General features: G+C 38.7%; 1 protein-coding gene across 1 annotated transcript; it reads right to left on the bottom strand.

Annotated features, from left to right (window-relative positions):
- Nucleotides 1-362: 362 nt before the first annotated feature.
- On the bottom strand, nucleotides 363-23642 carry LOC133993669 (transcriptional regulator ATRX-like). The gene is made up of 35 exons (XM_062432671.1): nucleotides 23492-23642; nucleotides 22043-22149; nucleotides 21871-21926; nucleotides 19780-19808; nucleotides 18634-18755; nucleotides 18158-18274; nucleotides 17651-17760; nucleotides 17111-17178; nucleotides 15227-17016; nucleotides 13940-14000; nucleotides 9261-9412; nucleotides 8880-9056; nucleotides 8684-8792; nucleotides 7942-8029; nucleotides 7631-7816; nucleotides 7287-7431; nucleotides 6865-6974; nucleotides 6487-6630; nucleotides 6168-6345; nucleotides 5919-6056; nucleotides 5404-5579; nucleotides 5182-5299; nucleotides 4527-4657; nucleotides 4346-4419; nucleotides 4081-4172; nucleotides 3844-3988; nucleotides 3641-3732; nucleotides 3447-3552; nucleotides 3164-3341; nucleotides 2204-2395; nucleotides 1937-2080; nucleotides 1719-1790; nucleotides 1545-1640; nucleotides 1029-1157; nucleotides 363-933 (listed from the first exon to the last, which is right to left on the bottom strand). The coding sequence occupies exons 1-35, from the start codon at nucleotides 23509-23511 to the stop codon at nucleotides 841-843; spliced, it is 5745 nt and encodes a 1914-aa protein (XP_062288655.1). The 5' UTR covers nucleotides 23512-23642; the 3' UTR covers nucleotides 363-840.

Here is a 23642-nt window from a genome sequence, read left to right as displayed (position 1 = left end):
ATTTCCTTTGCAGTAACAGTGAGTTGATGTGGAGCCTGAGGGAAACCTTGAAGGCTTTCCACCACTGCAGCTGGCTTGGTTTCATTAATTAACAAACTTCAGAGCGTGGAGCCGTTCTCTCAGGGGAACACCTCAGCGTCTGAACAGCTGCGCTCTGTTTCTACTGATACTCACGAGGGAGACATGAACGCCTTATGTTGGTTTATGTCATGAGGAAAGGTAACTCTGCACGGAACAGACAGAAATTGTATGGCAAGGTGCACAAAAAAATGCACAAGATCAAATATCAGAGACCTGTGAATTCAGCAAAGGTTTTTTTTAAGAGATATAAAACTACCAGCTAGTACAACGCATTAGTACATTTTCAGCTACTGAATCTTGTTGATTGTAAAAAAAACAAACAAAAACATTGATACAAAAAAAACTACAAAAATTGTATTTAATATACGTAATCTTAACTGGTAGCAAAACATATCAATAGAAAGGCACATTCAGTAATTTCCTAGAGTAGAATCCATGAAATTGATGATTTGGTACTAAATAACGTATTGAAATAGTATAAAGCAGCTAGTGAATGATTCCTTTTTTTGCAAACTGACACATTCGTACAACTGAAAATCATTAAAGTTAAAGTACTTAGTGTAACTAAACTAAACTGATGGTGCATCTGAGTATCGTACTACAAACGTCACCACTTAAAATCTAAAAGTAATATAACATACAGCTGTTATGTTGCTTTTGGTACTCAGTGCATTCTTGTGTTATAAAACATACGCCTGTCTGGTAGAACAGTGATTGAGGAAAGTTACGAGATGAAGAACAAAGGCATCACATTCTTCCTCAAGTCTGCCCTTGCTGGTTCACAGTGTTCGCTGTCGTCTGCATCAGTTGAGTCCTTCGACTGTTCAGCATGGCCTGGATATGGAGTGTGAGCTGTCGAGGAATATTGGAATATAACATGAGAATGACTACGTAGAGTACACACACACAAATGTGTAACACCAGATCAAATGTTAGGACTAACTAACCGATTGTTGTTTGGCGAGGACGTCTTGATAAAAGGCCCGTCTGCGTTCCTGCTCCTTCTCGTCACTTTGTTTCCAAAGCTCGGCCTTCTGCCTGACCTCTGGATGGGGCAGGTCAGGATACTGCTGCCGCTGTAACATGAAGAAATGAATGATGACACACATATACAGGAAATTATGAACTATAATTATTAATCGGTCCACTTCATTCTGTAATGTGTGACACGTGATACATTTGACCAACTTGATATCTATAATCCTGCTTTAAGAGTCTCACAGGCGGATGCTGATGCTGTGCAGACAGGCAGTGATTTGACTGCTAGAGCTACTTCAAACTTTCTACAAAATTGACTATTAAATATGTATAAGAAATACCAGTGCAAACGTTACTGCTCTTCTCACCCAGTCAGTGTTAGAAAATTTAAACATGATCATTTCACTTGTAAAAGTGTACCTTCATTTTAAATACGTTCAATTAATTCATTTACCAAATTATCACAAGAGCTTCAGGTCACTCACCAGCAGCTGCATGTATTGTTCGATAGTGTGAGACGTGATCTTCTGCAGCGCCAAAAAGGCCCCTGATACGTCTGTTCTAGTCTTGTTGAGCAGTTTCTGCAAAAACATTTATCGTTATCGTTAAACATAAACAGCACCAGAAGCACAATATCAGAAAATCGTATTTATTTTTACCAGTAGCTGTTCATTAGTCTTTCCTATCAAGGCGTTCTGGCTCGAGCTAACCGAGGCGCTGGCTGTGTTTGACTGAGAGAGAAAACACAAAGAACGCATTCACATACAGTAAGCACATGGGAATTATAATATAAAACACCATGTAGAAAATCTGGGGCATGAGGTTTCACTAGTGAGGCCTAGATACTGCTGCTCACGATCAGTGTTCAGCTCTTTACCTCGGCCTCGTACTCTGCCCAGGCAGCTTTGCGTTCTGCCTCACTGAGCTCCTCCTCTTCTTTATGGTCCAGCAGAGATTCATGCTCATGGCAGCTCACTATGTGGTCTTTACAGGTTTGTAACAGCGTCACCAGGACACTATCCTAAAAAGAAGGATGACACAAAACGTTGCATCCTACGTGAAAATTAAACAGTATAAGCCTTTGTCAGACTGCTGTGTGTCATATGTTTGTGGCACCAATGAAAAAAAACAACCCTGTTATCACCTTTGGTAAAACAGAGGTGGTTCTCTTGCTTTTCTTTGAGTTTGGGTCATCCAGCAGGTCTGGCTCAAATATGTAAAGTTCAGTCAGTTCAGAAAGGGTGAAGTGCCTCTCGATCTGTTGCTGATCCACCACTCGGTTCGACAAAGACTGCTTAGTCACCTGACGATCATAGATCTTCTCCTCCATGGTTCCCTGGAGATGAAAACAACAGCAGTACATTCAGTCAATTTCAACCCAAAAAATGATTTTATTTTTCCTGTAAAAGATAAAAGGTTTGTGAATTTAAGTATTCAGGAACATTATAAGACAGGATTCATTAAAAGGCTTTTACTAGTCACCCATCATTGTTAAACCTTCACTTTAAAAAAAAAATCATTATAATCGTAATATAAGAATATATAACATATGCAGAACTTCCAGTATGTGACCCCTTGAAACGAAGCATTTATGACTTCTCGTCACAGGTTGCATGTCTCCACCAAACAGTGATTTTCACTCTAAACATCTCAGATAGTTTCATCAGAATATTTACTGATTATAAAAACCTCAAACTATCCAGTATTTCTAAAGATAAAAAATTAATTTGTGTAGCAAAACAAGAGTGTCTTCCTTTTCCACCTATCAATAAATTAATAACTGAAACTGTATCTTGGGAGCCACTGACCCCTAACACCACTGTTACATAGTAGTCTTAGATTTTTGTCCTTAAAACACACAATGCAACACAAATTTCTTTCAGTTACTTATTTTAGGACAACAGATAGAAGCTGTGTTCATGGCAAAATGTATTTACATATAACAAAATCTAAGTCTATTCACTGAAACTGTGAGTACTCATCACATTGGAGGGCCATAACGTGTGTGCCATTGTACATGACGTAATGCTTTTCACGTTGTTGCACTGATACTGTTAGCTGATCATATTTTAGGTGATACTGAATGAAGACCAGCTGAACTTACCTGAGCCAGGAAGCGATACACAAACACTTGTTTGAGCTGACCGAAACGGTAGACCCTGTATATGCTCTGTATGTCATATGAGGGATTCCATGAGGCGTCGAAGATGATCACCCTGTTGGCATGGACCAGGTTGATGCCGAGCGAGCCCGCTCTTGTTGAGATGAGAAACAATCTGCCGCTAAGGACAGAAATCGATAAAATACGATCAGAGGAGAAACTTTCTTCTCTAATCTTACTCTAAAATTATCAATATAGAGATATTTAAAAGTGAGATAATCAATACCGGACATTGGCAGGATTATTGAACTGATCTGCCCATTTCTTCCTTAATATAGCACTGGTGGAACCATCAAGACGGTAGTAATCAATGTTTTTAATCCAGCTGCCCGCTGTTGGAACAAGGAAGCACAAAAATCAAAAATACAGTATCGTCAAGGAAGAAAGACACATTTTTAATTGCAATAAACAGAAAAATACCTTTGAATGATGATGAATCTCTTGCATGGTGAGAAGCCTTGAGGAAATCCTCAATTAGGTTTAACGAGATCAAGGACTGACTGAACACGAGCCTACGAATGCAAAAATTGATTTAGTTAGACGTGAGGTCCAGTCAGCATCTCAGTAGATCTCTCACAATTTTTAACAGTTCAAACTGGCTTCAGCTGAGAACTGACACATACACTTTGTCCTTCAGGTCTTCGGCCATTCTCAGGATCTCAAATAAGAGCACCATCTTCCCAGAGTGCTCCAGGATTTTGGCGTCACTTTCAGACAGCAGATTCTTGAACCAGCCCTCACCTGGAATCTCTCTGGTTGCTCTCTCCCCTACACAGAATAAAACACAGGGCAAACTACATTAGCTCACAGTTAGCAGGCGTCAGCGTGGGAGTAAAGACTGACACACAGAGGCTCAGTACCTCCTACTGCTGGAGCGTCTTTGACCACGTCAGCAGAAAGTGCTGTAGTGCTGTCAGCGTTCTCTCCTTTGTCTTTGTTCTCGCTCAGTCTGCTACATGAGGCAAAAAAAAGAAGAATAAAATAAGATTTGGAAGGCTGCAGTCTAAGTGGAGCAGAAAAGGTCTCAAAGTCTGACTATATTCATAAAACACTAATACCACAAAACACAAATGAAGTGACTGATTTGTTATGATTGTGTATGATTATGGATGTAGTCGGCCTTACGTCTCAGTCACAGCGGGCTCCTTATTTCTGAACAGAGCTGCAACTGTAACTTGATTCTTCTTTTCAAAGGGTCCCTGTAGTATAAAACCCAGTTAATTCACATTTCACAACACTTGACATTATGTCACACTAATGAGGAATCAACATGAATTCAGGAGATGTTTTTTTTTTTGCATTTTACTTTTTTGTTTTTGCTGATGTAGCTGAGCTGAAGGCACCAGGGATGAGTCCAAATCCTGCTGAGAACCTGAAAGTCCTTGAACAAGTTTGCTCCCGTCCTCATCCTCGGTGTGTTAGCCATGAAACCAACACCTGGAAGAACAAACATCTACTTAACGTGGTCTAACATTTTGTGAAAAACTAATTTTTGATAAACTCTCCATAAAGAAAACATTAGAAAACGTTTACTTTTTATTTTCCACTGGCTGATGATGATCATATCTCAGCCTTTCATTAATTAATAGTCAGGCTTAATTAATATGCCAGGCTTAAAAATGTGTTAAGTTATGATTGAGACAATCATTTTCTATGAATAAACTTCAAAATGGGAGAAAAAACAACAACAATAAAACAATAAATACAATAATGTAACACTGGAACATATCAGCTTAAGACTAAACTTGGAGCTTTAGAAGAAAATATTAAAACCTTATTACCGTCTTGACAAATTAATCAGCATATTTACGTAAACAATCTATCATGTCACAGAAGACATGATAGAACTTCACAGAACTTCAAAAAACAACACCAATATTTTATCTCTAACATGTATTTTCTTCTATAATTACTGTATATCTACCCAGCTTACAGGATAAACATAAAGAAAGACGTCTTACCAGTGACGTGCTCAAGGTAGTAGCGGTACAGCTTATACTGAAGCGGGGAAACCCTCACCGCCACCACATACTCAAGTTTGGGAGGTAGAAACTGGGTTAGCTCTGAGTAATCTCTCCTCTGGGAAAACACAAATCAAAATTTTAGAGCTAAAAATACCAAACTGTACATGAACATAAACAGACAGGCTGCAACTGGCATGAGTTTGTCTTCTCTTTTTTTACCTGCACACATCTGGCCAGCATGGCATGAAGGACATGTGCACGCTTCTTCATGATTCGCACGTCTTTTGGTGTGGAGTCGGCACACTGGCCGTTCTGTATCGGGTTGATAAATCGGTTTCTGAATTCGCCCAGCGAGCCCAGAAGATTCTTCTTGATGAAATTGACCATGCAGTGGTCTGCAGCAACAAAACACATTATATTAATATGAGGAGTTTCATTACAAACTGAAACATCTGTTACAACATCAGGCCAGCACTTAATTATTTCATTTTATTATAGTACAGCACTGTTGGGTTGTTCATGACTTGTGTTTCTGGTTTTGAAATATTTAATAATACTGACTGATGCCTTCAAGTAGTCCTGTTGATCCTATATTAACTGTATGTTTAAACAGATAAACCTATACAAACATACCGTCAAACTCCATCCACAAATCTAATTAACATACATGAACTGGGATAGTGAGGAAAGCTCAAAAGAATCTATAGATACTCTGGTTTGTGTCTCAGACTTACACTCGACCAGGTTGTTTTGCAGCGGCGTGCCAGTTAGCACGACTCTTCGTCTGGTCTTGATGGCATTTGAGGCTTTGGAGATATTGGATGCTTCGTTGCGCAGGATGTGCCCCTCATCACAAACCACAAAGTCTGGACCTGAAAATAAGAAAAATCACAACTACAGCTCACATCAGTTTCAATGAGGAAAGCAATGACACATAAAACTGATTTTTTTCTATTGTGAACATTACTGTACAGTTACAGTACCTGGATCCACCAGTAAGCTTTTAAGCTCTTTCTTCCACTTCTCATCCCCCATTTTCTGGCTAAGTGACATGTTGCGGTACATTTCGTATCCCATTATCATAACACCTCCAGCACTCTGCCACCTCTTCAGAGCACCGATCCGGTCTGGGAGAGTCTTTTTTGTGACCAGTTCTGTAACCTGCAACATATTTAGTGTGTTTACACAACACAATAATCACGTATGGACATGTATGTTTGTACACATGTAGTAAAAAATGAGACATATCGGAAGCAAGAATTGCCAGTTCATGAGTTAACACATCTTAATTGCTTTGCATACTTTGACTATATCCTCTCCCATGTTGCCTTGCCATTTCTTGAACTCGCTGACCCAGTTGAGGACAGTGTTAAGAGGACACATGATCAGTGCCGTTCTGAAGTTCAGGTTCTTTGACAGCAACACTGTGTGAAGGAACGCTACCACCTATAAAATAACACAAATATGAATACAAAAACAATAGAAGATAGGCACTAAAGGACTGCTCAAAACCAAGAAAACAACGAAAACAGTCAAACAACAGGAAACTAAACCGACGTATATTTTCATCATTTCTGGACAAAATGTTTGGTAAATGTCTTGAAATGTTTTTAGCATTTCTTTTCTAGAATAAATGTAAGCAAACCAGGATACTGGAAGCATAAATATGTGTCTGCACACCTGAAGAGTCTTTCCCAGACCCATGCAGTGTGCCAGTATACAGCCTGATCCAGGAGAAGAGTTGGCCTTCTTCACAGACTCACAGCAACTGTCCCAAATAAACTGAACTCCTAATGGAAAATGAAGAAAAAGAAAACGGTAAGTTCTGTCTAAACACAAAAAATAGCCCTCAACTATGAAAACACACAGCTAAGATGTGAGATTTGTAAAAAAAAGTCTTCATTAGTTTCTGTTCAACTGACCAGTACTTGAGTCTCATTGAAACCAGGCTAAAAACTTCATATTTTGTGGATTAATTGGTAAAAAATACAGTTCATAATTTCACACTTTTTCTCAGATACACGTGTTCGACGAAGCACAATCCTAAATGTATTGAGCAACGTCCGGCTCAATGTAAGTAAAAAAAGAGAGCGCATACTAACCATCCACCTGGTGAGGTTTCAGTCTTGTCACCAGGTTCCTGTGCACCTGAACAAGAGGCTTCTTAGTCTCCTCATCCTGATCCAGGACCAGCTTTGTGGTGATTGGACACGGCACTTGAGACAGCTCATCCTCTATAACAATAATCTGGAAAACAATGCGGGACAGTCAGTTTTTTTCTGCATGCTCCTCCACTTAGAAACACGCCCAAATAATGATGCTTTCCACTAAAACTTTCTAGTAATGAGCTTGTTGTAATTACTTGCTTCACATTCGGTGTGTTTAACTAAACATCATCAAGGCAGTAAAGGTTCACAACCCATTTGATTAGCTGTGTGTGCAGTACCTCTCTCGTGTCCGCCATCTGTTGCTCCCTATCTGCCAACCGTTTGCACCTCTCCTCCTCCTCTCTCAGCGCTTCCTGGGTCTCTGCCCGCAGATTCTCATTTTCGAGGATTTTGCGGATCTTCTTGCGTCCTTTGGGGGTGCCTTTACTGTCGACAGTCCCCTCATCTGTATCCTCCTGATCGCTCTGCTCAAATATGTAAAAATACAGAAAGCAATGTGACCACTAGACAATGCAGTACTTTTCCTCTCCAGAGATGAGCAGAAAGATAAGCAAATGATAAAAAAGTCAGTCAAAACATCAACCGTTACCTTTTCAGTGCTGGAGTCAGACAGCAAAATGCAAAGCATTTGTTCCTTTTTGTCGTTACTGCGGGGCGATTTCACTTTAGTGGATAATCTGGAAGTGAAAATAGAAGAGTATCGGGATTCAAATATTATTAATAATCATAAATAAGTACATATACACACTTAAGCATGAAAACTGAAGTACTGATACTGCAGTATTCATTTATACTTTCACTTCCACATATCATAAGTTTAACATTCATTGTATATAACAGCTGTTAATGAGGTTTTATGTAGGAAATAAAAAACAAGAGACAGGCCTTTGCATCAGACAGATCATCTGTTTTTGCAACATACTTTCTAACTGCAGTATGAATTTATCATGAAGTTAATTATTTAGTGTAAAGGTGTGCTCCAATGCAAGTCTATTTTTGTTAATTAAAGTCTCTTGGCCTCCCAGAATGCATATATACTAATATCATGAACATGAATACAAGTAAAATTATGAAACTCAATTTTGAGTATGTATATTTCTAAAAAATCAAATAAAAGTATGAATGTTGGCATTATAATGAATACGGTGATATTCAGTTACTATTGTGGTACTAATAGTTGTACTTTAGCAATGACTACATTTATCCAGTAAACTCTGTGTAGATTCATATTTATTTTATGAGTACAACAAAAAATGGTGTAAAATCAGAGTAAAGCACAGATTGTTTTCTTAACTTTGTGTTTATCAGATGGCAGCTTAAAATGTGTCTACCTGTTTGGCTTTTTTTCTCCGGCCTCATCCTCTGACTGACTCAGCTCTTCGCTCATTTCCATCTCCTCCAGCTCCAGCTCATAATTGTCACCATCACTTTCACTATCAGCTGGACAGGAATCAAAATCAGACATTAGAGAAAGGTGCGTATCCCCTGTTCATACTGATCAGTTTGTCATGTCAGAAGTATCCTTACTGCTCAGGTCTATGCAGCTGGCCTTTTTCTTGCCCTCCTTCTTTTCTACTTCACCCTCTGCTGCCGCCTTGTCACTTGATGTTCCCTCATCTAGGGTGAGTTTGTGGCGGAGCAGGTGGTGCCTGGATTTGGGCCCATCTGACCCAGATTGAGAGGACGCTGAAGCCAAGCCTTCACCTGTAGCAGAATTTATAACTACTATGTATTACCCAGTGACATGGAAGCTGTCTGGCAAGATACATGCAGAATAATTCTCCAACCCGTAACTTTTATTGTAAATAAAAATATAAAATTCATTAATTAATTAGGATGCTTATACTTGTACTTATGTAAAGATGAATTAAAAGGCTAAAAATGTGCTACTTTAAAATAATTGCTTACCATTTTCATCTGTCCCATTCTCCTCATTGCCTTGTTTAACCTCAGCACCCTCCGACTCAGATTCTTCCTCCTGCATGTCATCATCCGATGAGATATCATCATCCGAGGAGTAGTTGGCTTTGATTTGGGCCAAAAGTATTTTCTTAGCGATTCTTTCAAAAATAGAAGAGAGGGAAAAGGTGCCTGAAGTTCATTTTGTGATAAGTAACATCGGTCTGATAGTCACATATTTTAAGCCAAAATCACATTAAAGTGTAATCACAATTTGACTGTTAGCCTTAAAAATAAATTAACTATAGTTATGATTAAATATCTTTAGTGAGTCGCTTCTGGTCAATCCGCCCAATGTGTCAATACCAAACTCCAGATAAGATGATATAACGCTCTTTTAGTCAAATCAGATCATTTAGGTGTACTGCCACAAACACTGGAAGACATACATTTCAAATAATATAAAAAGATCAAAAGAGACAGATGTTCGAAAGAGTAAAAATTTATTACAAAAACAACAAATATTCTTCACAGATTTCAGTAAAAACAGAAAGAGATATTCATGTTTTCCACTTTGTGTGTAATTATTTTTTCTTTTTCCGACAAAGTTTTTTTTTTTGCTTGCTTGAGTACTTAAGATTGATTGAGAGATTAACGACAATTAATCTCTAGTTCATCCAGGACTGTTAAACCATGACAGATAGAAGTTAAAGAGCGCTGGGAATTTGATGTGAGGATCGAAACACTGTCCTTGATCGAGTAGGTTGAAATGTTACTCTAATCCGATGGCTTGGAGTCAGTGTGCAGGTGTTCCTACTTTTTTCATTTGTGTTAAAATGAACAACTTTTTGACAGGAAAACGTGTTAATCCTACTCAGATCTTAGTAGGTTCAGTCTTTTGTGGTGTGGAGTCAGTTTGCAGGTATTATTACACTTTTCATTGATGCTGCTTTTTAAAATAACCTTCCATCTACATGATACGCAAAGAATAACTCTCCACAAACCCAGAGCTGACTCAGACTCCTGCTGCTACTATCAGCCAATTCATATTGTCTTATAGAGAAGAGAAACGTTTAGGACACAAACAGCAAATGTCAAAGTCTGTACATGCTTGTTTAGATAGAATGAAAAAGTTATTTAAGCTGTTAATACTTCGGCGGTTTGGGGCGAAACTAGGTTTCAGAAGTGAGGAGAATATCTGCAGGTCATTATGTACATAATCTGACAAAGTTCATGATAAACATGTTTTAAAATGTTTAAAAGTTTGTGGTTTTTAATACCATATAGTGTTTTGACCACTCAATACATACAATAAGTTGCCCTTTCTACATTAACTGTGTTCAACACGATTTTTTCAACACAGGCTGGCCAATAATTATCCAAGATAAGATGAGTTCTCTTCAAAAAATGTGCAATGCGTGCACAGAAGTGTGTCGCGGGTCACTGGACACAGCTGTCATTTTCACTGCCATTAAATTCCATGTCCAACGAGAGTTTGTCAGATAGGTATTAAAGTCTCTGCAGGCAGTGGCAGACAGCAGCAGCAACAGACCAGAGCCTCAGGTTTCATTTGACATGTTTCAACTAGGAAGGAGGGCGACACAGAAAAAGCAGAAAAACACTGAAAAAAACGTATCATACTGCCACACACGCTTAAAATCTACACAGCGTCCGATCACCACTGGCCAAAGGAACAACAGTCAAAGTATTTTTCATGCTTTAGTCCACTAACTATTAACAACGTAAACTTTACATTTCCACTGACCATTTTTCTAAAGTTTGTGGTCTAAAGTTGGGCCAAAGAGACTTTCAAAAAACAAAAAAAACAATTGGTGTCGGCTACAATATCCCAGATTTAAAAGTTTGTTTCCTAACAGCACTGCAATCACTGCTGTGATCCAACCTGGAAAAAACATGAGAAACAAACATGGATTACATTAAAAGCATCAAGTTAATTTGGTCGCTTCTTGTATTGTTGTTGTTTCACAGCCCACTCTCAATTCTCAGTTATACAAAGTTCTAACCAACTTTTAAAAGCACTGACCTGAAACGTTTTAACACAAATTGTTTTTATATTGATTATTTGAGGAAAAAACGGACCCCTTGTTCATCTGCCAAGCCGCGTTCAAGTCTGCAAGTTTAAATAGAAGCTAGAGTATGCTTTAGAAAATGGTCAGCGGTAACTCTGTGCATAGAAAGTGGGGTAAAATATACAAACACTGGTCTGTTAATTATTTTGATTAACCAGGACATCGTCTGTGGAAAGACGAGTTTTTCAAATGACATTCTTCTGTGCTTTTTCAGTATGAATGTATTATGCTCAATGGCCACATACTGTGCACTGCAGCACCCACACCCAGGCTTTCCCTGACTGAGCTGGCTAACTACACACACACACACAGACACACACAGACACACACACACAGAGCAAGAAAACAATATGCTAATGCAGCTTTTCAAGCCTTTTTTTGGCACTGATGGTTTAAACTGTAGTTTCTGAAACTGTTATACAGCTGCATATTTTGTTATGGCCGTGTATGGGGAAAAGCTTTTCTGGGTCAGAGTACGTCACATGAAGTCTGTTCTTAGCAGTGGGTGTGCTGTTCCTCAGAGCTTGGCCTTAAACAGAAATAACGAAATGTCATTCACCTCCGTTATACTGGGGTGGTGTCAACTGGATATCTCAAAACCTCAGCAGATAAAACAGAGACTGTGGGCATGGATAGATATTACTACAGACACAGCTAGTGGAAATTATGTCTTTGTAATTTGAGTGAGCCAAATTTCGTTAGAGAAAATGATACTCTGAAATTCACTCACTTCAGCAGCACTTTGACCACATGGAATTTAACACTACAAGATACAGACAAGACCTGAGTCCAATGATGCACAGATGTATAAAGAGAAAAGCAGTATCAATATAATAGATATCAATTAGTATCATGTACCGACAGGAAAGCTGAATAGCTCCACCCATCAAGACTTACAATGAGACCAACATCCTCTTATCATTGAGAATATTCTGGGAAAAACAGCACCTGGGTCTTTTGTTTTCAACTTTTGCTTGAGACTCTTGACACAGTTTAAGAAGCAGTTATTGCACTGAATGACTCAGAGGTTCTGACTTCATTCACTAGCACTAATAAGCACTCAAGGCATAAAGTGAGTGTCAGCTGTAGCACACACACACACACACACACACACACACACACACACATATATATGTATACACATACAGACGTATACACATATATATATACACACACACATTTAATATAAATATATATATATATATACACACACACACACACACATGTATACATAGATATACACACACACACATTGATTGCAGGCAAAAATTAATTTAAATTTAAAATTTTAGAGATGCAATAACAAGCTTTTTAAAAAGTAGTTTGTGTGTCAACTATTTTTTAAAGAAGACAGACTAAATACCAGGTTATTAAGTATAAAGTCAATCAAATTTATTATTCATCATGGTGGCAAGTGCAAATACCAGAGCCTTTAATGTTGATGCCTTAATTTGTAACAAAAAACTAAGCACCATTTAATCAAACAATCAAATAAGGACTGTCAAATGACATGCACCACAAATTGCATCTATTGACTCTTTAATTTGTCTTCCATGATTTGCAGAAAATGTCACCGATTGAAAACAATCTTCCGTTTTATGTTCATAGTTCTGTGAAACTAGCCTCATAACAAAAGCCTGAGATTTACAGATGTTCATGATGCCATCACTAATTTAACAGGAAAGAAAAGGAACTTTTTTGCAAACTTGTCATATTTATGGAAAAATGCAATTGTGACAACATAACTGTGACCCATTAAGGGTTACATATACGGCAGAAAATCACAAGGATGGTTTTGAAGGTGAAGCATTTAAGTTTTAAACAATGCTTTGATCTTGGCAATCATTGCCTTTTATATGTAAACACAATATGTTGCTCAGTCAGTAATACTTAGAGTAGAAAACAAATAACTTTACAAATGTATTGTTTTTTAAATGTAAACGTGTGCAGATAATGTGGCAGGAAAGGACTAAACTTTTTACTTCACCTGTAAATGATAATTTTACATTTGCTTCAACTGTAGGTGTTACTCAATAGAGTACAACAGGTTGTGCATTCTGTAACAACACAGAACCGTAGAGTGGACTTTCTTCATATATTAAAATATTAAAACCTATAATATATTTAACATTTTGTAAGGCAAAAATCACTTCCATTCATGCTCTCTTTTCAGATGGTCAAGTACAGAGTTTTCCCTTTTGGAATAGCTTTGTATGCCAGGGAGAGACTACTAGTATGGCATAAGAAACAATAACATTTTTTTATAAAAATGTATCTCTGGCATTTACATGTATAATGGTTGCACACTAAATAAAAACAGAAAAGCTGCTCATCATTCACAAGTCTGTTAAAAGCACAGTTCAGTATCACTGCATCACCATATGGACCCAGTGCTTCATGGTGTAACTCTAAAATGTGTATTTGATTGCTGGGGCTCTACTGCAGCTACGTTTTGGTCGGGTTTGAATAGATTGCAACTGAGTCTTGATGACGTGGGTGTTTCTAGATTTTGCACAGAGGTTGGGGTTCGAAGTTGCAGCCTTTCTTCCACACTTATGGTGTTTTAGAAACTCTACATCCGGGCTTTTAGAACCATACCTATTTTCTGGGTCATCATCTTCTTCTGCTGCCCACAAGGGTCCAGATTGCTCCTCATCTCCTGCAACAAAACATTTGAAACATTAATTATTTCAGAATGTGTTCAGCAGATAAATAACATGTATTCTCAAAGAATAGATGCACTGCAAGCTGCATTTTACTGACATGCCAAAAGTAACTACCTTGTATTTATTATCCCATGACACTGTTAGGTCACAGCATGTCCTCTGTGCAACTCATTAGGCAGAACAAATTCACCTGGGACAACTGGTCTTTGATGAGTATTTTACAGGTTATCCTGCAGTCTGAGTCAATCTTGCCTGTGTGAATCTCGATACCCTTACCAGCATCAGAGCACTCTCTTTTTTGGTAAAAATGCCAGCTTTTATAGTATCGATAATCATTGTATTGGTAACTCTTTGTGTTTATATATTTTATTTCAAAGATGTAACTATCTGACAGACACCTCTTCAATAAAAAACATATCTTCTGTGTGTGTGTGTGTGTGTGTGTGTGTGTGTGTGTGTGTGTGTGTGTGTGTGTGTGTGTGTGTGTGTGTGTGTGTGTGTGTGTGTGTGTGTGTGTGTGTGTGTTTTGTATCTCATAGGCTACCTGTGGGGACAAATTTCAGACTTAACACCAGTTAATTGGGGAGAAAAGCTTTGTCCCTAATTGGGAAAAATCTGATTTTTGGGTCAGTGGTTAAGATTAGGCAAGTAGTGGTGATAGTTATGTCTCCAGGAAATGAAAGTAAATCTATATAATGTTCCCAAAATTGACCATGCTCTGATGTGTGTGTGGTTTCAATTTTACACATCAGACTTGTGCAAGTTGCTCACATGTACATGATCTAAACTCAGGTTTAAAGGTGTGTTCAGACAAAAAGTGAAAAGAATTTTCACCCATATCTGACTACTGGAAAGTTTGTATTTAATCGCCCCAAACAGCCAAAAACAAACAAACAGCTGTGCATTAGCTTTGTGTTAGCTAGCAACAGATCTCTGCTAGTCTATTGGGCTGGTTGTGTGTTTCTGTTCATCTCAACCTCTGACTTAACTGACTGAATCTTTTCTCAATTTGTGCACTGAATTTGTGTCAAATCATGTCAAGTGATTTTGTCAATCGTGCAACGTCTCAAATTCATTTCACTTTCTGTCTGAATAAATAGAAATCATCTCATCCAACTAAATATAACAATACTAGATTGATATTGATAAATGTTTGGACTGAAGCTGGGGGTTATGAGTGAAAGTTGTGAAATACATAAACATCTAGTCTGAGACTCACCAGATGATTGTTGGAAGCCTGCTGCCCCCAGTAAGGCCACGTCTTCAGTGATTGGCTTCATCTTCTGATCATCTCCGTCACTCCCGGAGTCGTCATCATGTTCGTCTTCGCTAGATGAGGACGACGATTCTGTCGCTTCCCGACGGGATTTAGTCTTGGTCTTCCTGGCCTGTATCCTTCCCTGCTTTCTGACCACACCTTCCTCCTCTCTTTTGACGAGGTGGGGCTTCCCCATTGACCTCAGCGTGTTCAAGTGTTGAATTTTCTTCTGCGAGTCTTGATCGTCACTAGAGGAATCTGTCCCGCTTTCCCTCCGAGCCTTGGTTCTTCTGTCACTTGAGTCAGACTCGGGGGAACGGTCCAGCATCTTTCGTTTGCGGCGCATCTTCTCTGGTGATATCGGCGTGTTCTTAGTGAGCCAAAAGAGACATTTCTTGGCCACCTTTGTCGATGCTTTGCCGGCGTCCTCGTCACTCTGGGGTTCATCAGAGCTGTGCGTCATAGCTGCTCGCTCAAGCAGGGCAGCAGGAACTTCGTCCGAGTCAGAGTCGTCTCTTGCTCTGCTTAGACTTTGTTCTTCAGTGTTTTTGGCTGGTACTGTGCTGGGGGTTCCCTCAGGGTCCGAGTCACTGTCGCTGTCTGCTGTCGAAAGAGAAGTTTTGGCCTTGACATCACTCGGTCGACGCAAAGGTGTGGTCTTTACGCGAGGAGACCGTCTGTTACCTTGTTCCTCTTCTAGAGGCAGAGATGCATTTGAGTTGTCATTGCTCATCTTGTTGTCAGCTTTAGCACATGCGACGCCTGACTCTTCATCTTCTGATAAGTCTTTGCTCTCTAACTTTTTATCTTCCATGTGCATGTCTGTCTCGGTCTTTGAAGAATTGGAGGATGACTCCTTTTCCACAAGCACGGGTGTAAGCTTTACCACCAGTTTCTTAGTCATGTTGACCCCACTTTCAGAAGACTTCAGGCCAATCTTTTGTGCCTTCAGTCTGGCTTTCCGTGAAGATGAGTCCACGCCCTCCCTGTCGCAGTCAAGTGCACCTCTCCCATCTGTGTAGACCTTAGAGTCAGAATCGTCATCTTGCGAATGTTCAGCTGCCAACTTCTGCAACTCTCTCAAGCATCTTTCATCAGCGGTATCCAACTCAGTGTCCGCTTCTGTTACAGGCTGTGCATCAAACTCGTCACTAAGTAACTTATCCCAACAGTTCAATACATCCAAGTCGGTAAATTCTTCCTTCAGGCTATCCTCGAGTGCTGAAAGTGATTTCCGCAAGCCCTTCACCACTGTCAAAAAAGACTTCAGATACAGACTGCGAATGCCAGGCGTTGGTTTGTTCCTTGTCGCAGAATGAATGAAACTGATAAATGTTCGATTTAAGGCGTTTGTTGATTCCACTAAATGTTTGGCCTTTTTGGTACTATCCTTGGAAGTCTGTAGTGTGTTATAATTGAACACCACATTACCATCCATACCAGAGTGATCCCATTTATCCATAGGAATGTTTTGGGGTAAGTGTGGCAAAATGCCATAAAGTTCAGATTTTTCCGGCACTACTCGGTTCCTCCGGCGCTGCTGATGCCACATACACTCCGTGGTCTCAATGACATTGTCACAGGCCATCACTAGGTCAAAAAGGGGCTCCGGGCTGCAGACATAGCAATACCATTTACTTTCCAAGATGCCAGACAGCTCCTTCCTTCCCAGATTTCGGAGAATACACTTCTTGCAGAAGGCGTTACTGCAGAAGTCACAACAGATCAAGTTTCCTCCTTCAGCACACCATCTGCATCAGGAAAGAGTAAATAAATGCTCAGTACACACTCAGTTAAAGAAAATATTTGTATTTAAGTTCAAATATTAACTACAGCAGATCCTACCTGCACTGCTCATCCATTCCATCGGGATCCTTACTGATGTCGTCACTTAAGTAATACTTGTAGCAAGACTGACAAAACAAAATATCAAATTGAGGAATTACAGACAGCCTGGATATAAAGTATATTAGAAACAACCAAACAATTTCCATGATGTTAAAAAAAAACATGTTAGTTGCTATGTAAATGATTATTGGCAAAACCTGATTAAATATTTTAAATGATTCTTTTAAATCATTAATTTCAAAAACCAGTTTGATCATAACAAAAACTGTTTAGTTGTTGACAGACGGACTTAACATGGTATATACACTATATTATAAGTTTATTACAAGCCATTGACTTTTTTCATTTACACCATCTTATACATGCTGTATTAGCATGTATAAGCTGAGCTGCCCCACATAACATTAATGTAGATTCCTTCTATAAAGTAAAAAAATGCATGCTGTTATCAAGATTTTACATTTTGGTAACAGCATGCATGTAGGTATGTTGTAAGGTTTCTGACCGTTGAAGGAGCTGTACATAGAGCTGACTTACCTTGCAGATAAGCACTTTCAAAACAGGATGTTGATACAAGGAATCTTTCCGGAATTGGCTAACTTGGCGGCCACATGCAGTGCAGCTGACAATTCCCATGCGTTCAACTCCTGTGGAAGCATAGCACTGTTATTAGCTACAACATTTTTATTAATACGGATTGATGGATTGCTTGAAATGGTGTGAGAAACACCCTTAATTCCACCACTTTCCCCAGGTAAGATTTCCATGAGTGAGAGAACTGGTTGGAAAACGAAGACTTGGAGGAAGCAAACTGAACAAATCTTTTAGCCTAATTTGACCGCTGGAGTAGATCTATCACTATGTGCATCTTTTGGACACAAGCAATCGATGGTTGTGACTACTTTTTGTTTCCTGTGTTGCTAAATTGCTCAAAGTGACCAATATTGCGTTCTTTTATGTTGATGTCATTAACTGAAGAATTGGCTCCTTAATCAAAAAATTGTTGTGAAATTTTAATCATAACATCCACCAGTGGTGACTGACCTCCACGTCTTCTTGAAAACTCTTTACGTAGTGCGCTGGATTTCCGGCTGCGAAACTCTGGACCCCTGAAGTCATCTCTTCCGTTTTCAACAGGTTCAGGCCGGACCATCACAGTGCCTGTGTGTAACAAAGCATACCACCATAATTAAATTAGTCCATCATTATTAAATATGTAATTACAGCCTAAGTCTTGGGACAGAGCTGAAGACTTCTTACTTCCAATAGATAGTAAAAAGACAAAACACACATTTTAATGACTGAATTGCATCAGCATACAGGAATTAAGCAAAAGGTAGAGTGATCTTAACCTTGGGCAGAAACTTCCAGAAAAACATAAATACTTCTGCAAGATTACACACAAAACAATGGACACCAATCAACAATGAAATGATACGCACTGCAGTCTGTCTTCTATGAAGCCGAGCAACCATGAATTATTTTGAGTTAAAGCAGCAATGAGAAACTTTAAGACCTACCTTTTGGCAATCTAGTAATATCAAGTTGACCATATGCATTGATTGGTAACTCCACGTCCTCACTTCCATTTGAGTCCCCAGATTCATCCAGTCCAGAGTGCTTTATAACCACAGAGGGTTTTCTGTAATATCAGTGAAGGAGGAAAGATGTAAATCACAGAGTAACATTTCCAACAGTTTGGCAGTTTGCTTTGACAGTGACAAAGGTGGAAGGAATTACCAATTATGATTATTACTACCAGTTACAAGCATTATGAACACTGTATAAGCTAACGGCATCGTAAAAAATCTTTAATCTCATTATTGAGTTCTGTTTCAAACTTTTTCTAGTTTTGTGCCACTACAGACACACTACAGCTTTAATAAGTAAAACGCGTTGATCATAACTGGTTGATTCCACAGGACATGGCTGCACCTCAGTGAAAAGCCCCAGCAACAAACTGTCTGGGATTTTTAGCATTAAACCACAGGATAAGAAAAGCAACATACACACACATAACATGATGAGTTTGCTTTTTTTTTTGGCAGAAGTCATGATTGAAGAAGCTAATGAAAGCAGTGGACTGAAAGCTAAAAGAAAAGCAATGTATGACTCAGCCAGCACTTTGGAAACCAAGCTTCTGTAAGAGTACCATTTAATGTCCTGTAATGCTTGAAGACTGTTGCAGAACAAAGAGGTGAAATTGAGAAGATTTAAGTTCCTTTTTGGGTAGTTTCTTTCATAAAATTAACTTTATGTTTGCAGCTTACACTCTGAATGCACTTAAAAGGAAATCTTAACAGAATTTGAAGTTTAAGGGAACTCGGAAGTTCAAAAGTATTACTTTCATTCATATCGTGATATATATTGACAGAAAAATTACCATGATAAACTTTTTGGAATATTGCTCAGCCCTACCCTTTAACTGAAACTATCTTCAGCAACTGGCTCCTTATTTAAATCTGACTGTTAGAAATCTGTAATTGCATCACTCTCTAGTTTCATGCATTACTAGGACCCACCAGACTCCAAAAACAAAACTTTATATGGTTGGGTTTAAATACATCAAGGCCGGCCTCCAATTACTGACACTAAAAGGAAAATACTGATGTGGTGTTGTGGTGCTTTATTGATGCTTGCAGGGTATAAATTAAATGCCAACTCACCTCCTGGAGTATCTGGTATCCACTCCTGCCTGCAAAGTAAGACAGTTTGTTAGTTTAGTTCTTGCTGGTGATCATCAGTGGCACTTTAAGTGATGAAACCAAAGAGGGACGGCTGGTACATCACTCATTTATTTTACTCTTAGAGACTGAATCATGTGAATAAAAAGTTAGAATACAGGAATACCACTTTCCCAGAACAATGAATGATTCACGTGATGGATACTTTACACTCCAGAGAGTTAGACTAATGTTCATGAGTTCACTACTCATTAATGCCAGAGACCGTGTGAGAATGACAAAAATCTACAAATGCTTGTGATGTGCAAGAGGGAGATATTGAAGCGAATGCCTGATTGGGCACAGACGTTTGTGTGGTTATTCTGCAACAGCCTGGTACTTGTTGTGCGAGCTTTCATCAATGTGGACCACAGTGGTTATAATGTGTGTAATTACGCTTTGACAATGCACGTCACTCGGATGAAACATTGCAGATGGAAAAACAACATACTGCTTTTAGATGGCTGTGAAGAGAGCTAATCAGCTAAGAAGTAGCAGATAACATTTACTCTTCCTTCCAGCATTACTGCCATAAAGCATGCCAGCTAACAAGTTACAAGTAATTCTAAAATAAGCAGAGAAAGAAAACAATCATTAAGTGCATTTCTTTCAAATGATGTATAATGAATTAAATTACTGTGTTAACCATGTTTTTTTTCTCATTCCCTTGAATAAAACTGTTACCTGAAAAGTGGCACAAATCTGGGTATAAGGGAGGCTTTGTGAAGTTGACTTTTCACTGGTTTATAGGATATGCAAGGACTTGAACTGAGGCTTTGTCTGTTCATAAACTGACTTCAAAAGGACTAAAAACATAGTCCTCTGCAACTACTGCACCAGCATAGCCACCTTGGCTCTTTACTGAACAGTGGTGAAGAAGAAATGTTAAATGGTCCCAACTGAAAACCAGCTGCAGCTGGTAAAAGTCTTACCAGGCTGCAGATTTTTCATTATTGGAAAAGACAAGAAAACTACAACAAGAAGATTATTGTTATAGACTGTTTAGAATGTCTTTTTCTTATATTTGAAGCAGTAACATTATCCTTGTGTCATGAGCTTCACGTGGCTTCTTACAGACTTTTAGTTGTCGTTACTGTATCAAAACTGTGGCAACTGGAAACATGTTACTCTCAGGTTGTTTCCTTATTAGTCATCAGTTCATTAATAAACATTAACAAAGGGAGTTATTCACATCGCCATCGTTTGGGGTCAGTTATGACAAAAACTCTTTTGTTCGATGTACTTCTGCTTTTAACCGTTATTTTAAAGAGCTGTGACTAAGTACCACTTTTGTCAGGAATGAAAAGAAGCAGAGCTAACTAGAAATACCTCCTTGTGGTTGTGTGCCTCCAACAACCAGTCAAGTTGCAGTTTGCATGCATGTCTGTCCAGACTCATGTAATATTTGTAGTGAAGACTTTGAAGGAATTTAATAAAACGGTATTAAGTGTATTTTTGGCTAAATGGAAGTTATAACCACATCGACATGAATGATGCCAGTGAGAAACATGCGGTCTTCGCTTAGAGATTATTCTTACAGGAGTACAAAGGACTGATAGAGAGCTTCATTACGTGGAGCGACAATAATCGCCTCAAGCTTAATATCAGCATAACCAATAAGCTTGTAGTGAACTACCAGAGGACCAGAGTCCTGTCATCCAGGGAGAAGATGTGACACCTACCGTGGGAAAGCAAAATGCAAAGAAGCTACAAATTCTAAAACATGGATGTTTCACACACATCTTCAACCCGTCAACACAGAAGAATAAATAATCACCACAGTTTCAAGGTGGGCACCAAAGATTCACTAAATGACCAAATGTGAGATATGGTCACAGTCACCCCCTCTGTTCCTGACTTGTGGCGCTCAATAATGTCCAGAAAAGTGTTTTTTTAAGAACATGAGGTCACAGTCAAGTTGACCTCTTTGATATAAAAAGGCTAGCGGTGGTACAGATGCATAATAACCCTTCAGTGTGGTGAACAAAAAAACATAATAATATGACAAACAAAACACGAAAAATGTTCACTTACCTCTGTCACAGTATGGCCTGTTGAATTTCTGGGAGAAAATCCCCTGTTTGTAAGACCTGTGAACGTAAGATCAATAAACCAAAATTCAAAGATCGAACTAAAATGCTATAAATCATGTACACACAATGTGCATTTTTCAATCCCTCCTCATTAGATTAATCAGAAACTGTACCATCGGCATCCGCTGAGGATGGTGTGCCATTGCTGTCCTCAACGGTGGAATGAGCCAAGTACTCGTGTAGTTTGTTGACCAATACATTCAACTTGCTGCTAGTGGTGCTACAGGCAGGAGGGAAAAAAAGCATAATTATGGTTAATATGTTAGTAAGAAATTGCTACCTACTATCAATTTGTGGCTGAAACGTCTTCACTTTGCTTTGTTTATACAAAGCTAATTTGGGAGAATCGACTGTTATCGTCTGAGATATTTTACACTATTACTGTCCATTACAGTTTCAGTTTTCCAGAAGGAGAGACAAATGAAGCCGGACAAGACCCATTTCAAAGGCTCCAAAAGCTGTCAAGAAATGCAGCCCTTTCTCAGTATTCCAGTCTGCTGTGTATTGAGCTATTGTTTAAAAGGAGCAACTGTGTGATCAGAAAATCTAGAAATACAGAACCAGTCAAATGTTTGGACATACTTTCTCATTCAAATGAATGGGAAAGTGTGTCTAAACTTTTGACTGGTACTGATTGTGAACACGAACCTACTACATATTTGGGTTCAAATAGTTATTAATCATCATATGAGTATGTAACATGGACTAGACCACTGAAAGCTACCACAGGACACTGGTTTGAGAAAAATGGAAGTTATATGTTTACCATTAACCTTGTACACGTTTTACCAGTTGACTATTATGAATAACAGTAAAACATTACAACTCTGGTATCATAAGTTATGGGACTTTTGAAAAAATAACTAAAAATACAATACTATTTTTAACATTGTTTATTGTCAACAGGTGGAGGATATTTGGGATTTGAGCTTAAATGTCTATGTGGCCACACTTCAAAAAACAACTGAAGTATTGCATTCAGTTGCCAATTTATTAGATAACCCTAACTTAAATTAATTTAAGGAGTTAAATTACTAATCTGCAAAGTGTCATACTTTTGTATTAGAGTTTATTTAGTCTACACAAATTAAAACACATGGGGTAAACAAAATAGTAGGAACACCCCTGTGAATAGCCCAAAAGGGAAACATTACATCCTTCGCGAAGGTGAATTTTATTGCAGGCTGAATAAGACTGAATTCATTTTAACAAAATGTACCAACCTAATTTGAAATACGTCTCTAGGAGAGTGAGTAATGAATGTGCGACTCCACAGTATGATATGGTGTAGGATTGGTTGCATTTAGCTCAATAACGATCAATTATAATTAATGTGACGTTCGCAAAACTACGAAAATGTAGCTAGCTTCAAGGAGCTCTGAAAGGTATTTTTCAAATTCACATTACCTTACCGGCCATGTTAGCTCTGTTAACAACAATTGGTTTGAGTTAATGGCATATTTAAATATAATTACCGTAGGGGTATAAATCTGGCTATTAGCTGGTGGCTAGCTAACCTAGCTAGTTGCTAAGCAGCTGAAGAGCCGCAGCTCAGTGTTTACCTCAGCATCGCCGCAGACATATCGAGGAGAAAATGAACAACCGGAGTCGTTCAAGTCCTTATCTTCTCATTTTATTAAAATCATGTGGTGGACAATGACGCTCAATTTGCGCTCCGCATCAGATCATAGGCAAAATAGGCAACACATATAC

Source organism: Scomber scombrus, chromosome 14 (assembly GCF_963691925.1).
Source record: "Scomber scombrus chromosome 14, fScoSco1.1, whole genome shotgun sequence".
NCBI classification, from domain to species: domain Eukaryota; kingdom Metazoa; phylum Chordata; class Actinopteri; order Scombriformes; family Scombridae; genus Scomber; species Scomber scombrus.
Note: the sequence above shows the minus strand (reverse complement) of the source record. Positions and strands in the feature narration are given on the sequence as shown.

Coding starts and splice junctions, on each gene's coding strand:
- LOC133993669 (XM_062432671.1), bottom strand. CDS start 23,511: ATGTCTGCGGCGATGCTGAG. Junction 6,057..6,167: donor AAGCTTACTGGTGGATCCAG/GTACTGTAACTG, acceptor TCTTATTTTCAG/GTCCAGACTTTGTGGTTTGT. Junction 3,733..3,843: donor GAAGACCTGAAGGACAAAGT/GTATGTGTCAGT, acceptor TTGCATTCGTAG/GCTCGTGTTCAGTCAGTCCT.